This window comes from Copidosoma floridanum, unplaced genomic scaffold, assembly GCF_036245765.1.
Source record: "Copidosoma floridanum isolate Cflo_tuat_1 unplaced genomic scaffold, Cflo_Japanese_pri ptg000021l, whole genome shotgun sequence".
Lineage (NCBI taxonomy): Eukaryota > Metazoa > Arthropoda > Insecta > Hymenoptera > Encyrtidae > Copidosoma > Copidosoma floridanum.
The window spans coordinates 25,972,317-25,989,272 of NW_028321898.1; the positions used below are offsets into that span (position 1 = coordinate 25,972,317).

Genomic DNA, 16,956 nt, shown 5'->3' on the forward strand with positions numbered 1-16,956 from the left:
GAAAAATTATTCGCAGGATGTAGGAGCAAACGCGCCTTTCTTTTCCGTTTTTTTCTTTTTTTTACGTTTTATTTCCTTCCGCGGCGTTACCTGCGGGGCTTTTTCCACTCGTTTGAGTGCTGGTTCGCGGATTTGAGCAGCGAGCCACCGTACGAGCTCTATACATATACACTTTTGCGGGAACAAACGTATATAAAAAAGATATATCGCGTAGCGTGCACGTGCATGGGAAGAAGTAAAAATGCGAGAGGTGCTCTCGCGGGTGGCGGAGGCCATAACGTCGTCCGGTGGAACCGATCGGCGACTTTGGCGCGCAATGGGCCAGCAGAACGAGAAACACGATGGGGAGAAGTCGTGCCGCGAGAGATGGGACAAAAAAAGGGAGGAGGTGGAGGGATTTCGTGACTCGCGACCCGCGAGACAGATTACTTTTAATGGAAGCCACGGAGGGAGCTCCTTTCGCTTACTTTCTTTTTTTTTTATTTTTTTTTTTACTTTGCCCTCTTTCCTCTTGGTCTTATCGGCGCTTGTGTCTTGTCTCGTTGCAATGCAAGTGGTCCACGTGTATACATGTAGATGCGGGCTTTGGGCTTAATTAAGAGGAGGAGAGGAATGTAAGATGTGCACACACGACACGGAGAGACACAAGGGGTGACTCTGGGATAATTGCCCGGGGGGAGTGGTGTCGCTGCTGGTGGCGGGGATTAGAGGAAAGAGTGGGGGTCCTTGAGGGCACAAATTGCCGGGCAGGTATACACGTACATGCTCCGTTCTGCAAGTTACTACCGATGGGTTTTTTCTTTTGTCCCCCCCCTGGGCGGGTGGTTGGTACGACGCATGTCGTACACTGTGGGTACAGCGAGAAATCGCACCTGACGGCCCGAGGTATCTGGCTCCAGTTTTTTTTTTTTTTTTTTTTTTCCTTTAGCTGAGTGTGTACAAGATTGATTCGAGCGATGGCGAGTCTTTAACGAGGTTGGGCAGTTTTATCGAACAAGTTTTTTTTTTTTTTGTTTTTTTTTTTTAATTAGTAGGCCATGGTCTAGGCGTTGTGATGCACCGTGGTGTCGAAGGGCTGTGTCCTTGATTTTTAAAAAATCACTCGGTTAAAAAAAAAAGGGAAAAAATAACATGACGAATTTCTATTCGACCGTGGCTTAGCGATCGATTGTACATACACACACACACACACTCGCACACCCAGGGGGCGCGTATCAGTCAACGAACCCGAGACTGCTCTTCCGTCCAAAGTCCGACACTATCCCGACAACAACACCGGCAACAGATAGGGACCGATTATCGTATTATCACTTCTCCACCTTCCACTTCCTCTTTGCAATCAAATACCTCGATAAAACACACATCATCACCAGCATGTATATGTATGTGAGAGCACGTGCGGTCGCGCGAGGTGATGTATATCGAGAACAGAGGGTAGAAGGGGGAGGTGAAAACCATACGGCTACCGTAGCCCTATACCCGCGGGAACCGATCCAATTGAGCGAAACGGAAGATAATACTTACGGGCCGTGCAGGCGCGCGGTCTCGTCTTACCCCCTTCATGACCATCATTCAGCCCGGGAATGCAAAAACAAACTCACTGCGAGGCGAGAAGGCGAGGTTTTTTTTTTTCATCTGTTGTTTTTTTTTTTTTTTTTTTTTTTTTTTTCCTCTTACATACGTCTCCGCGATGTCGCGATGTACCGATTTACACACTGCACGACGTGTCTTGTCTCGCGAAAATTAATTAATCTCTTGATGATAACCGCAGGATTATGTCGGACGGCGGTAAATAGGTAAATAGAATATTATCTCCTCGCGTTATCTGATTTTACAGTGCTTATAATCCCTCGATTCTATAACAGTATACGATAAAGATGCTTTTATCGGCGTGGGCCGCGTTTTTCGATCACGTCGGCGTTTTGGGATCATGTATACCTCGCACTTGATGTCTGGACGTATAGGTGGCCAAAAATGTGACAAAATGAGTCACCGGACGCCTCGATGGGGATATAAAATAGATGGGAGGGGCGATTCTACGCGAAGAGAAGAGAGAGAGAAAAAAGAAAAAAAAGAAAAAAGAGCTTACCAAGAATGGCGAGAGTGATGTCGCCCTCGAGGGTGGTCGTGTCGTTGCGGGCCCGACAGGAGTAGCGCCCGGCGTCGGATGGTTTGACCTCCTGCGTGTAAATCGTCTGATTGGCGCTCTCCGGGTACAAGATGAAGCTGCTCTCGCCGCCCGGCCACGGGTACGGCCGACTGTCCTTGTACCTGTAACCAATAGCATTTTTTTATTTCACCTGCATACTCTCGATTACTTTTTTTTTTTCTTTCACATCAACGGTGGAACGCATCATCCGCTGGAATTTGAGGTAAAATGATAGGTCGCGTGTGCACGTGAATAATAATTAACCGGTTACTAGAAAACAGAAATAAAGGAAGGGGAGACCAATTGCCCTGGACGGACAAGAGAAGCACGCTCACAAAGAAGGAAAAAAAAAAAAAAAAAGAGTATTAATCAACCGCTCGGCATTGACACCCATATTCCCTTTTTATTTTATTTTCCGATAGTATTTTACACACCGAAAAGGAGGACGAATTTTCATCTTTTTTATTTTATTTTTTTCACACCATTCGGGGAACATATTATAATAAACTCACCCCCTAAACCTACCCTGCTTATCATCAACCCCCGCTTACTTGTATAATATGTACCTACCCTAGATAGTATATTGCCTTTCACTCGCTCATACCTACGTAACTATCACGCGAAGCGTCCGCGCGTATACATAGATTAAATACAACACCGTCATTACCTGCCCTCTCTATATATATTTTATATTTCCATTCGCGTGTGTGTATACAGGTATACGCATATATACGATTGATTGTGTGTTTGATCGCATGAGAAAGTAATGGGAGTATATCAGAGAGTTAGCCCAAGCAAATACGCAAACACTTTTACGCACATGTAAATAAAGTCGAGGGTACGAAAGCCTCGATGGACGTATCAATCGCCGCTAGTTTTCATCCATGTTGCGTTTCTCCCTCGCCATGGGCTATTATTATCGCTGTGTGCGAGGGTGTATCGATGACGATGATTGCTCTATATTTTATATGGTTGGGGGATCCTCCCGAGGGGTAAAAGCGTGTATATATACAACACACGGAGCAGAATCGATGTAGAGCAAAATTCATAATGCATTGTCGTCGTCGTGGGTTGGTGATTAAGCGCGGGCAATTCAGAAACGATTGGGCTTATACGCGTCGTGCAGAGCTTAAATTTGATGCAGGCGTTGGGGGGGGGGATGCTGAGCTGTTTGTTCGTAAGCTCCTTTCAGGTAGAATCTCGCGTCTTTTTTCGTGGAGGTGGCTCGTTCGTTTGTTGAATGGCAGTACGTGGAAGTCCATACGCATGGAAGTTCGATTTTTTGCGATATGAGATCTATACCCGCGTGTTGTACGTGGTATGGCGTGTATAAATATAAACACGGGCTATAGACGCGATGATATATAAATACGCCGATATAAAGTGGAACTCGTGAAAGAGTAATCGTTATTCGGGAAATCGCGCGTTTAAGGATTCATATGGCGCGGTTCTCGATATGGGTGCCTTAGTTTATTTTTTTATTATTTTTTTTTTTTTTTAATCTCAACTCATACATCAAGATATCAGTTTCGTTTAAAAGATTTTTAAGATAATGATGAGCTTTTTCCATTCATCTAGAGTAGAAACGCACGCAGAGTTGGGCACGGGGGCTTTTTTCATTTGAAAATTCGAATACCAATAATATTTTCAATCGAATAATTGAAAAAGTAATTTAAAAATTTGGTTCAGTTACTTCGTAACGAACTGTAAATTATACTTATTTGATGAAAAAAAAAAAATGTTCAACAACAATGCTTTTTATTCGGGAAAAAAACTTTGTTTATTTTGAAACTGAAAATCCATCAAGTAATCGTGTCCTAGCCGGAACATACGTCTATCTCCATAACTCCGATGTGTCTCGATCAAAATCAATGAAAACGAAAAAAAGCCCTCTATCCGATCAACAGAGAAAACCTATCACCCGATTCCAAAAGCAAACTAAAAAAAAAAAAAAAAAAAAAAATAGAAGCGACGACCCTTTTTTTATCTCCCATGCCTGACACCACTACCCTACAGCGGGGCACGATAAATTTGAATATCGACACGAGCCCATCTCCTGCCGCGAGAGGAGAGAAGGACGAAAAGTAAGTCACGTTCGCGCAAAAGACAAAGAAGGAGAAAGAAACCCGCCTCCACCACACTGCACCTAGACAGTATAATATACAACCCAGTGTCGTGTAATTCCCTTCGTCGAAAGAGGTATAGGAAGGGAAAGGCAAAATAGAAACAAGAGTCGACTCTGTGCATAATACCCACCCGGGGTACACCCTTTTCCCCCTTGCAATTTTTTCTCTCCCGTTTGCCTCGCTCGCCTTTCCCACGAGTATTTCTCTTGACTAATCGTTAGCTTAACGCGTCACCCCTCTTTTTTCCCTCCCCCCCTCCGACCGCGGCTTCTGTTTCTCATTTCTGCGAATCAATCTCTGCTTCGTTTCAGATAATTTAATAGTTGATACGCTACACAAATTTGGAGCACGTACATGTCACATCTAGAGCCACACCATTGTATACGTATGTCGCCGCTCCACATATGCCGATACTCGGAAACTAATTATCTTAGAGCAGGTACATGTATACACGCGTATAAGCTACGTCTTCGTAGTCCTCGTTGCCTTTGTGTTTCTCAAGTACATGCATACATATACCATTCCTAAGCCGGTGACTAAAACTTTTCCCCTCGTCGTTCGCCAACTAGTACAATAATTTATCGCTCGCGTCTTTATTCCCGTGTACCAAAGCTTCGTTTCGTCAAAGTATACCGGTTATAGGAATATATGTAGGAACACCCACCGCATACTCCATTACATACAAGTGCGTGTCCCAATATAGCATTCCAGCCGTGTACTCCTCCCTGGCTAACAATAGTCATATCAAGCCATACGCAGGTAGGGGATGCCTCCAGCAGCTTGTGCCCTATTCGCGTACAAACGACATAGTTCAAGTGTATATACCGAACTCGCGTGCAACAGCTCACTTGTGCCCCCCGCCACCGTGTACTGTCCATTCGTAAGTCAAGCGAGGTACGACAGAATATTGTTTTTTTCGGAGATTTTTTTCTCGTAAAACCCTTCCAACTCGCTCATCCGATCCCGGATTAATTTTCATCGAGCTGTATACGACCGGATTATCGACTCGGTTGTGGGTGTACGTTGCACCGGGCTCGCCGAGGGATTCTTTCTTTTTTAATTAATCAACCCCAATAACCCCCCAAGCGAGCGGTAAACTCCCTTTCGTCGCTCTCGAGCAACTTTGCAATTTTAAGCAAAAAGGCACTAATGAAATTTCAATATATATATATACATACATACATACATACAGACTTTGATCGCTTTCCCGAGATTTTTGTTCCCCTCCCCTCCCTTCTGGCATGGGCTACCGATTTAATTTAACCAAAGTTTTTTTTTTTTTTTTAATTAGTTTTCAAGAGCTACGGCAATATTCTAATCGATCTTTTAATGGAAAATTTTAATTTAAACGCGTATCAGCAGTGCACTGAATTCATGACGAATACCGTATGAAAAGATATATTTGTTTTGGATTTTCAATAGATAGTATGGCGTGGATGATAAATTAAACGTGAAAAATCAATTTACAAAGAGAGAGAGAGAGAGACAGCATATGCGCCGAAACGCGGATTAATTACGCAGTATGGTTTTTTCCGTACAATCCCTTTGACGCGCTCATACGCGTTTTTGTAATAACTCTCGTTACCGGTTAAACGTGTTTTTACAATTTTGTGTCCATACGTGCAACTTTGCATACAGCTTTTTTTTTTTTTTTTTTTTTTTTGTTCAAGCTCAATTCGTGTTTGATAAGGGGGGTTTCGGTGCCAGAGTTATTTTGCACGTAACTTTACTCGTACGTGGTATTTTACGTGGGAAAAACTAACTTCTCAAATTACTCAAAATTTATTTTATAGCGTGCGAATAAACAAAAAAAAGTATATGATTACGGCAATGAGTGAGAATTAATAATTAAGAGATTTCATCAAAGGCGGAGAGAAAAATTTTCTAAAAACTCCTCTTCTGCACAAACTTTAATTTCTCACCCAATGTTTTTGCATTACAAAAATTATTACATCAATCCATACTCACTTGCGGCAATGAAATATCCAGTAATTTCCACGTAATATAAATTATTGAAAATCACAAGCATCAAAAACTCCGATTGAAGCTCACGGCGGTATGTATATATTAATTATTATCTCAAATTTCGGATTCTCAACTGAAACTCGGCCAGTCCGTCAGAAACTCGCGCGCCATTGGAAAACTGCATGAATCAGAAATCGAGTCCTCGGAGCGGAAAAGTTATTATGGGTACGCAGGCGAGTCGTTGAATTTACAGAGCTCGTTTTCATTACTCGCGCTCCGCAGGTCTCGTATACACTGCATTTATATACCAAAGGAATCCGCAATTAACCAGGTAAAACAACATTGTTTTCGGGTCGTTTCTTCCATTAATATATATATATATATATATATATATATATATATATATATATATATATATATATATATATATATAACTTTGATTTTTAAGAAAGTTTGTGTTCTCTTACCCTATAACATTGAAGAGTTTTTGTCCATCAGGTCAAGCAATCATTTAAAAAACGTAATTCATGACCAAGCACCTTTTAATAATTACAATGATTATTAATACAAAATATATATTTCAAGTAAAAAGTAACTCTTGATGTTTAACATCTAAAAATGTAATACTCCTCGTACCCTCCGTAAGTCACAACTAATGTGCTCAAAAACTGTTGTACGAAAAAGTTTCCTAATAACTTTATCAATCGGTTTCAATAATTTTTTACGATTTTTGTTTTGTTTTAATTATTAAAACGCATCACTTCCTTGAAACCTCCATATTTTGCATACATACTTTAATAATAATAACAATATATTTTACACCTACAAACACAAACCGATGCACTAACAGTTGCAAATAAATTTCTCTTCCTCGTTCAAAATTGACATACACCCGACTATGCAAGCATTATGTTATGTGACGGATGGGCAGCAGCAATATATTACAACCCCGCAAGACAAGACCTCTCTTTTACACTTTGTACTCGCGTGTATATATATACACACATTCGCATCAAGCGAAATTCAACCGATGCGTGTATATATACACACACCATCGGAGAAAAGTTTTCTCGGTTGTGGTATACTTGCAAGAGCAGAGCAAAAGGACGACAGAGGAAGCGCAAGACCCGCTACACGTACACATCTATATTGTGTATTGTACAGGTACCAGAGTCAGCTGGCCGACCGGTAGTTAGGATAATAGCCGGGTAAAGCTCTTTTTCCCTACCTCGCGCTTCTATACTCTTTTCTCCGTCTATCTGTTTTTTTTTTTTTTTTTTTTTTTTTTTGTTTTCTTTTTTATTGTTCCACGAGCAACGATGCAACAGCAATAATTTCGCCCCTCAGTCTCGCCATCGAAACAGCAGTGCATCGAAAGAGTACAAGGGACGACGATCGTTTTCTTGTTTTTTTTTCTTTTTTTTTTTTTTAAACCTGCAATATGTAGTCCGCTTCCCCTTCGATTTCTCCAAGGAGAAGAGGCTACCGCACAACCGGTGATTTCGCTTATTCGGTATCATCCACCACCGGCACTGGACCCCTCACCGATGTACATCCTACTTATACGTATATATACTTAAAAATCGGCTTCGTTTTCCTGTCCCTCGATCAAACTGTAATTCCCAGCCCCACACAAAATTAGAGTCTTCCGATCCTGCAAGGGTACACAACATATTATTTGATCGCTGCACATATATATCGCACGCGCTAACTATCGTCTTTGCACGTATGTATATACGTCGGCTGTCTGGTAAATTGCACCCTCCCTCCGCATGTATATACAGAGCTCTCATCGTCGTGTGTACTTGTGTGGGGCAACAATCGTCACGCCACTTCTGGCGAAGAGGAGGGGGGGTGGGGGGGGGGAAGCGCGTGGCAATTAATTTTTCCCCGGAGCTCGTGCATCGTTGGGAACGCGCTCGCAAGAGGAGGGGTATGGGAGGACGGGAAGGTGTACGCAATTGTTTCGTTTCCACACATGTAACACGCACGCGAGCGCGCGGAAAAGACGCGACGAGAGGAATAATGGGTCGAGCAACAATGTAACTATTATATACTTGCTGTACTTGGTTGCAAAAATGGGAAAAAAAGGGAAAAAATTATCCGTATAAATATATAAGAGAGTGCGTGCACGCGGGTAAAAAAATGAGGAGGAGTGGGGGAGAGATCCAAGGATGTGTGCGTTACTTTTTTTCACGTCGCGTCGTCACTTCTATTTTACCCTTTGAGTACGAGCCGGCTGTGTATTCTACTCCGTTTCCCTAATTCCCTGCACTCACGTATTCGAATTTATACGTATAGACACATTAGCTATGCGTGTGTATGTGCGCGTGTAATTGCCTTCTGGAAAAGGAATAATTGGCTACTCGCGTGCGCCACCACCGGTGGTACATGTATGAGTACAATATAAATATATGTGTGTGTAGACCGATACTCGGAACATCACACTCGATTCACCCCATTCCCTTGTGCGCTGGTCGCAAATCCAACCGAGTGTTGGCTCGCGATTAGTGTAAGAGCTATAGGTATACGAGGCAAACGAGAAGAAGAACATTGGGTACATATATACACGGGAGATGAGTTACTTTACTAATTTGTGGAGATAATAATATATGATCAGGTAATGTACCTCCACCACAAGTATGATCTACATCGTACACTCATTTGGAAGGTACATAGTTTCAAAAGTTAGCAACGATTTCTTGAGGCTTTGAAGCAGTCGGTTCCCGGGTGTTGGGGGTGTGGGTACGGGTAGCCGAACTCCCTGAGAGACGCGTCCATGTGTCGGGATGCCCATAGAGTTTGGAGGTGACGTGTGTCCGCCTTGTAATCCATAACTGCTCGAGTAAGTAAGTATGGCACAATGTGTATCGTATTGGGAGTTTCGTGAGCGAATGGTGATGGCCACTCCAGTGCACAGTGGTTTTAAAGGGTTTGTTGTCTGGATGCCACCGCTAATGTCCTTGTTGGAGTTGGCGATGGCGTTAATGGCCCTATAATGGCCATCTCGGAAAACTTTGCTTGTACAGTCCCTTGGATGTATATCTTTCCTTGGCTCATGGTAAGTATGTGGAGTTTCACTTTTTCTTCATGTGAGGAAAACCGAGTTGGGCCCAAGTGCTCGATGACGCCGACACGATGAGTGGGCGCCTGGCAAAATGAAACGGCCAAATTGCCGGGAAGAAATCAACTTTTCACTCATATTCTTCACTCTCTCATTTCTTTCAAAATTGTTGGATACTGTATGATTTAGGTTTTGTCACAATATGCAAACATTGTTATTTTTCTATACGAAAATGATAATGCCCTGTTTTACCAAGTGTAACCATATCACACAGACACAAGTTCTCTCTCGCATATCAGTCGTGGACCTTCGGTTGGTTGGTTCTGTTACTCGAGTTAAATTAGTTTATCGGATGTACTATCTCTCGTGCCAGTGGATAAAGTTTTACGTGCGAGTGAAATACCGCGAGTCCAGAAACGCTGATACAGAAATTTGTATACTCTTTCGCGTATACATATGTATATACGAATTCCTGCACGCAGCCTTTCAAAAAGCTTTTAAATGGATGCGATGATACTTCCTTTGCCTCGATTGGGTAATACGTGACGAGGGACTCCTTTCCTCTTATAAATACAGTATAATATATATACATACCCTGCTGGTGTTTTACTTTGGGGAAGCGAGAATATCGTCGGGATGTACAATATTTGGCCCTGAAATTATAAGCCAATATTTCTCTCGTTAGCTCGGGCGTATTTGGGTTTGACCGCTATATGCAATTGGGAACTTGGATGCTTATATATACATAGTCGAGGAAAGAGACAGTGGATTGTTGTACTGTACGGCTTCGGTCGAGCGAACTTTGTCCACGACACAACTTTGGGGCGCAATGGTATTCCAAACCACGTGTATAAGATACATTTTATCCCACGGACACGGGGAGCAGAGCCGTGTAATCTTAACTTCCGGCCAAGTCAGCCTACGCACGTATATATATGGTGTCGTGGAATCGGCCAATCGATTTCACTGGCACAAGTGCTACGTGCCCCGTACACAATCGAGTTTCCAGTTGAATCGGGCCCGAAAAGTTTTGCGGGAGCACTTGAGGTTTCGAGTGCGCGATGATCGCCCTCCTGTACAGCTGTTTCATTTAGTTTTGCGGTCCGCCCGAGATGTTACGTCTAAATTTGATGCCATTAGTTTCAAACCATCCGGTTGGAGTTGGTTTTCCCTTTCGTGGATTCACTCGATACGGATACTTTGTTTTGCGCGTAAAATTGTACGACGATCTCATGTCGGGGGTTTCGTTGTTCCAGCAATGTGTTGAGTTTTTTTTTTTTTTTTTTTTTCATCACTATCCATTCCATAAAAATCACTGGGTTAGATAACTGTAAAATAGTATTGAAAATCTGTTGGAAAAGCCATGGGGGTAAACGACTTGAAAGTTGCAATTGCCGATCGACGATCCAACTTTGTCGGTCTCTCCCTCTCTCGAGTTTGCGTCGTGTAAACATACACTGTACATGCATAGCGAGGGCGCTCGGTGGTTATTAAACTCGGCGGTCCCCTGCGATCACATTGACGCGGTAGTAGTTTAATACACCCACTCTCTGTGGTTGACAAAAGTACACCCCGTAATACACGACATTTGCCTCCGCGTCAATACATACATACATATTTATACATTTGAACATCATGGATATGTGTGTTAATCTCATTGGACAAAGGAGTTGGATACTAGTTCAAAAAGTGCGGGACGGGGGTAATGCAATACGATACACGTACCTCATATGCATACGGTGTACAGATGTGCTTTGCAAGTTTGCATTCGATGTGAATATATATATGCACCCGCGATGCGTTTCATTAGTTGGGGAGTCTGTGGCGGTCCAACTCGTCCCCTATATATTCCTCCTTCCCATCCTTCGGCTTCTCCTCCCCACGGGGGCGAGGAAACTTGGATGATCGTGCTCGGGTGTTCTGTATTTTGAATACGTATGCACGCGTTGAATGTACACCCGAGGAGGGGGTGGCAGGAAAATTTCTCACCTCGGTGCTCGCGAAAGAGGTAACTCAGTGGGGAGGAGGACGCAATAAATATGGGTTATTGCTCGCGGGTGTGTGGGTCTATACAAGCGAGGGCGCTGGTGGGCGCGTAGGTTTCCCGATGTGATGACGGGATTTACGATGTGTGCCTATACCATCATCATCGGGGCACCTCGTTTTTACAACAATTCTTGCAGTGACTTGGTTACTTGTTTTCGATGCTCGAGATAGTATCGCGTGAGTACAAATATGTATATACGTGTATGAAAAAAAAAGAAAAAGGAAAACAGCGGTCTCTCGGGTACTCCCATCGCGGTGCTCGAGAGGAGAATCATCCAGAGCACGGTTGCAAGTAAACTCGACTCGAGCGGGTGCTCGTGATCCCTCGCGCGAGTGAGATGGGATTTTGGAAGGAACACCAAGCGATACAAGAGAAAGGAAACAAAAAAGGGAACCAATAAATCTCTATCCCGTGTGTTTCTCTGAGCTCCCTCCGACCCGAGATGAAATTCAATGGAAGCGAAGTTGACACATCTTCTTCCTCTTCTTCCCCAATATGCGGGGGAGGATGGAAAAAAAAAAAAAAAAAAAAAAAAAAAAAAAAAAAAAAAGGAGCAGGCGAAAAACGCTCTCACGAGGGAGGAAACGTCCGGAAACGCGAGCCAGTCGGACGGAAACGAAAGCTCTTTGATTCCTGTACACACCTTCACGCGCTCCTCCCAGCCGTTTCTCTACTTGGATTTTTTTTATTTTATCCCCGCGCACACTTGGGATTATCATAAAACACCGCACACGTTCATTAGTCGAAGCATCAGAATACGTGTGCGACGAAGCTATACGTACACTTTTATCGCTGAATCTGCTCTCGAGCCGACAACAAACGAAAAAGGAGTGCCGGTGCGCGGGAGCAGGTACACAGGTAAGAGGGGCGCACACACAGGCTATTTATTCCCCCGTCGAGCTAATGCATCTTATCTCCGTTGACTTTGTTCACCGGCGTATTTATCGTCCCGCGAAGCACTTATTTGCACGCGCCGAGTCTCTCTATCCACGACACCGCAGACTCTCCCTCCGAGATTGACCTAAAGAGCGCGCGGGGAGGGGAAAAAATGGCGATAAAACGCGCGGCCTCCGTGTTCTCGTTAGAATTGCCCGCATGCACGAGCGGAGGAAATATTATTACGCGTGGGGGGAGGGGGAGAGAAGAGCCCTCCCCGCTTTTATTAAAGAGAAGTCGGCGCGTGACATTTTTCGACGATCGTCCCCGGGAGGAAAACCCTTCCCCTCGGATTTCCTTGAATCATCGCAAATGTATTCCCGAGGCGGAGTTTCGGTGAGAAATTTTTCCTTGCCATTTGAACGAAAAAAAAAAAAAAAAAAAAAAAAAAAAAAGTCGAGTGCGTATACACTTAATACACTCGGATCCCCGATTCGGCACAATGGGAGCCATCTCGCGACTTATTCAATCGTCGCGTCGCAATCAGTGCTATACAGCGAGAGGGAGAAAAAAAAAGGGTGAGCTTTCTCTCCACGCGGGGTATTATATCCACCGTCAAGTTGTGGGGGTGGCGGCGTATTAAAACCCAAGCGCGAAAAACAAATCTCGTTTCGTATTCATGAAATGCTCTCCCCTCGACAACGTCGCGGTGATGGTGTGTGGACGATGTTCGACGCCTGCCTCTTCTTCTATTCGGCTCAGACGAGCGAGTTTTCCCTCTCCGCCTACGAATCGAGTACACATACATTTATGACTCGGGAGATGGAAGTCAGGAGACGCGCATGAGACTTTGCATACCTTGAAATTGAAAAACAAAGGCGTCGAGCTCGCGGGTTTATGTATGCCGGTGGATTGCGGCTGAGGGAGTCGTGAATATTGATGCCGATGGATCGGCTTTTTTCATCGCCTTTGGCGAGGATGAAAAATATTTTCAGTACCAGTGGAGCTCGGATTTTTCCCGATCCGCTTGTTAAAATAACGAGGGCTTTTTTTGTATCGCGCTGGGATGGGCCAGCGAGGGGGGAAACGGCTCATCCTGTGTAAAAATTGTAAGTGGGTGAAAGGAAAAAAAAAAAAAAAAAACTGAAAACACCCGCACTTCCCAGTGTTTTTAGATAGGCCATCGAGTAAAAAACGGAGCCTCGAGGAAAATTCGATCCAAGTCCAAAGGAGCGGCTTGCGCGCGCGGAGGGCGGAAAATACATCGTATACTAATGAAAGTCGTCATCTACGGTAACACGCAGAAAAGGGATCGAAGAAGAAAAAGATTACAGGCGCATATAGGAATACCCTGCGCATAGAAAGGAAAAAAAAAAAAAAAAAAGAGAGATAGAGAGAAAGCAAAGGAGGAACCTCCCGTCGAGCGCACGACTGCCGTCAACCCCGGTAAACGCAAGCGCGCCCCTCGTACATCCCTTTCTTCATCTTTCCCTCTCACAGTCGTGCAGGCATTAGAGGATCCGCCTCCGGCTTTCGTGGGTGTGTATATATATATATATATATATATATCCCATTGTGCATTGTTGTTATTATTGTACTTGGGTAGTCTGCCTGCCGTTGCGTTGCTGTGGCAAGAGCAGAGGGGGAGGGGCGAAGGAGCGGGACACACGAGACCAGCTGAGCGTGAAATTCGCGCGAACCGGGCGACTATAAATTTCCAGCTCTAAGAGGAATAGGGGATGATGCTAAGATTTTCCGACAATGTGAACGAGGAAGCGAATGAAGAGATGCACATTTCGTAGGTAAATATAAATTTACGTGAGATGGGGGGGGGGGCGGGAAAAGGTACGGTGTCACGCTTTGACTGGGTAGCGAGATGTTTGACTTTTTTCGCGCGTTGGAATGGAGGACTGTGGGGGAACGTGCGTTTTTATTGTTGGGGAGATGATGGTTGCGGTTGTTGGGATTGGAGAGTCGAGTGCCGTTGGGGAGGTGTATTACGAAGGGTGTGTGTAGTGCACAGATGAATTTTATGGAGTGACGATATGTAGAGACTGCGTAGGGGATGCCTCTTTTACAATGACACGACATTTCATACTTCATTTTGCTTTAGTAGATTTAACATTTAATACATAACAGCAGTCAACTATTAGAATCGATAAAAAAACGATTACTGCCACAAGTTCTAACTTGATCAAGTGTTTTTATAGGTTAGAACGAGCGACTCAACGTTTAATTACAATGCAATAAACTGTTTTTTACTACTTCTTTCTTTCAAAAGTTGATGGTCATTATATAATGAATTTTACACGATTTTTCAGAAATACATCGAGTTTTATTTTTGAAAAGAACAAAAGATTGGAAGGGGGAGCCATTTCGCAAACATAACCTCTTTCCCTGACGTTCTTTTGATTAATGATATCCTACTTATCAAATTTATAACAAATATTCAGTTTGGCTAACATTAAGTTGACATCTTGGATATTACGCAATAACTGCCTTATATACTATTTAACCAAAACCATTTTTCTATTCTGGTGAAAAGATAAATATGCATAACGATAAATCCCTTTGAAATCGAAATGTGATGTAAAATTCGATAACATTGGAAGTCCTTTTTCCGCTCGATGAATCCTCGCAGCAACATCCTCTTGACCTCTGAATGGAGAGAAAAAAAAGGTGGGAACAACTAGTGCCTCTTGCACACGAGTGCGTGCGATATATACGAACTTGTATACAATCCAAAAAAAAAAAAAAAAAAAAAAAAAAAAAAAAAAACATACAGAGGCGCCCAGGCCGCAAGGGAAGATAAAAAGGTGCACCGAAACAGTTTGTTGGTGGGTGTGTATACGTATGTACGAGGTTGGTAGGGGCACAAAGCGAAACAGAAGAAAAGGAAGCTGTTTCTTTTTACAAAGGGCCCCAATATATAATACTCTTCGGAACGTACGCCGCATACATACATACAACAGGTATATAGCGATCGAGCAGCGCACGCGACTTTCTGCGAAGAGAGTAGGTTTCCACCGGTTCAACCAGTGTGCCACCTATCGTAATTTTTTTTAACTTACCCCAGCACAAAAGTTCCCCGGCATATGGGTTTTCCGATTCTGCATCGTTTGTACTATGGTGTTAGAGAAAATTCAGAAGACAGTTATTGGAAATTTTTGTGCCGTAGTACGTGAAATAAAGACCCGGTACACGGTACAGGGGACATGTAGGTGGCACTACTGGAGACGAGGTAGAAACCTCTCTCTCTCTCTCCCTCTGTGAAGTTGGTCTTTTGGCCGACGTTTCTTTTTTTTCACGGGAATTTCGTAAAACTTTGCTGCACCAGCTCGAACAAGGGGCTCTTCCCCTTCCCTCTTTTTAACCCACACAATAACAACAAAACAGGACTCTATTCCCTTTAAAATATCATTTCTCGTCCCTCGCCTCCTCCTCCCCGAGAGAGATGAGTGGCAAACGAATGGGAAGTCAATGATTTTCGTTTTTTTTTTTTCTTTTCTGTCAAACCTTTGCTCCTCCTCTTTTCTTCGGTCTCTCTCTCTCTTTCTCTCTCTCTTTTTGAGAAAAAGCCTCAACGATTTTTCGATGTTGCGAGTAAGAATCGTGCGTTTTTCTGAAGCTACGGGTCGCGTGATAAATTGGCACTTGAGGTTTACATTGTACGGGACGAGTATACACTCACCTGTAGATATATACTGGGAATCTCGAATAAAAAGCCTTTAGAGGCCTGACGACGCAATAACATATGTATATGGCATCAATTGGTTGTTAACCATCGAGAAAAACTTCCCAATTTCACAATAATTGAAAAACACCCCGACTATGATACCTGGAAACAAAACAAGAGCGAATCTTTGAAACAATTCCAAAGCCGAGCAATTTTCAATCCCGACAGCGTTAAGCCAGAGGCAACCCCCTAACAGCTCGGCTCTCTCTCTCTCTCTTGCGCACACATTTGCCTAAATGGGCCTTCTCTTTGTAGAAAATAACTCCAGGCATTGGTATTCCCTGTGCTGCCAACATTATACTTTTGTGCCATTAAATTGATAATGTGCCAGTCGTTTTTACTATTGTTTGAAATGGTCCGAGATTGTACCAGGGATAGGTCGTAAATGCGCGTATAATGGCCAACACGAGAGAAAGTGAGCGGAGAAGTTTGCCGTGTAGGTAATGTTACGAGGATCGAGTCGAGCTGACGATGGGAACTTTCGATTGGGCCAATTTGTATACTCATTACTCTCGTGTGTATACATGTATAGCTGAGCGTACACGAAGATAACAAATGGTTCGTAATGTAAGATGACGAAATTTCAGAGATATGCAATTTCAGGCTGTACAACTTTGCACTCTGATGAACTAGTTTGGAAATACGTGGAAATACGTATTACTTCGATCGGATGTAGGAAAATCATACGCCCACCGACAAAATACCGCGAGTACATTAGCTCGCGCGAGCAGGAAGTCCCACCTCCTTGTCATGTACAGCACGGATTTTGTGCTCCTTTTCGATCTACGGACAGAGGAAATTCGTCCGCGTGTAACTACCGTGGCCACAGTCTCTCGTCTCGGAAACACGGACCATAACCATAACCTTGGTCACCGCGCACCGATTTCGCCCAAGAATTTCTCAAACAGAGGGTGAATGGGACCCACACCTATCCACCTATTGGTATAATCTTTGGCTCTCGATGTTTTTTTTTTTTTTTTTCTTGTTTCATCT

At 43.5% G+C, this 16,956-nt stretch overlaps 1 protein-coding gene across 1 annotated transcript in view; it reads right to left on the minus strand.

The window, feature by feature from the left end:
- LOC106639152 (interleukin-1 receptor accessory protein-like 1-B) overlaps positions 1–16,956 on the minus strand; it is a 66,034-nt gene that overhangs the window by 15,689 nt on the left and 33,389 nt on the right. The window contains exon 2 of the mRNA XM_014352613.3: positions 2,090–2,271. Within this exon, the coding sequence (XP_014208099.2) occupies positions 2,090–2,271 (182 nt within the window). The remainder of the gene's footprint in view (positions 1–2,089; positions 2,272–16,956) is intronic.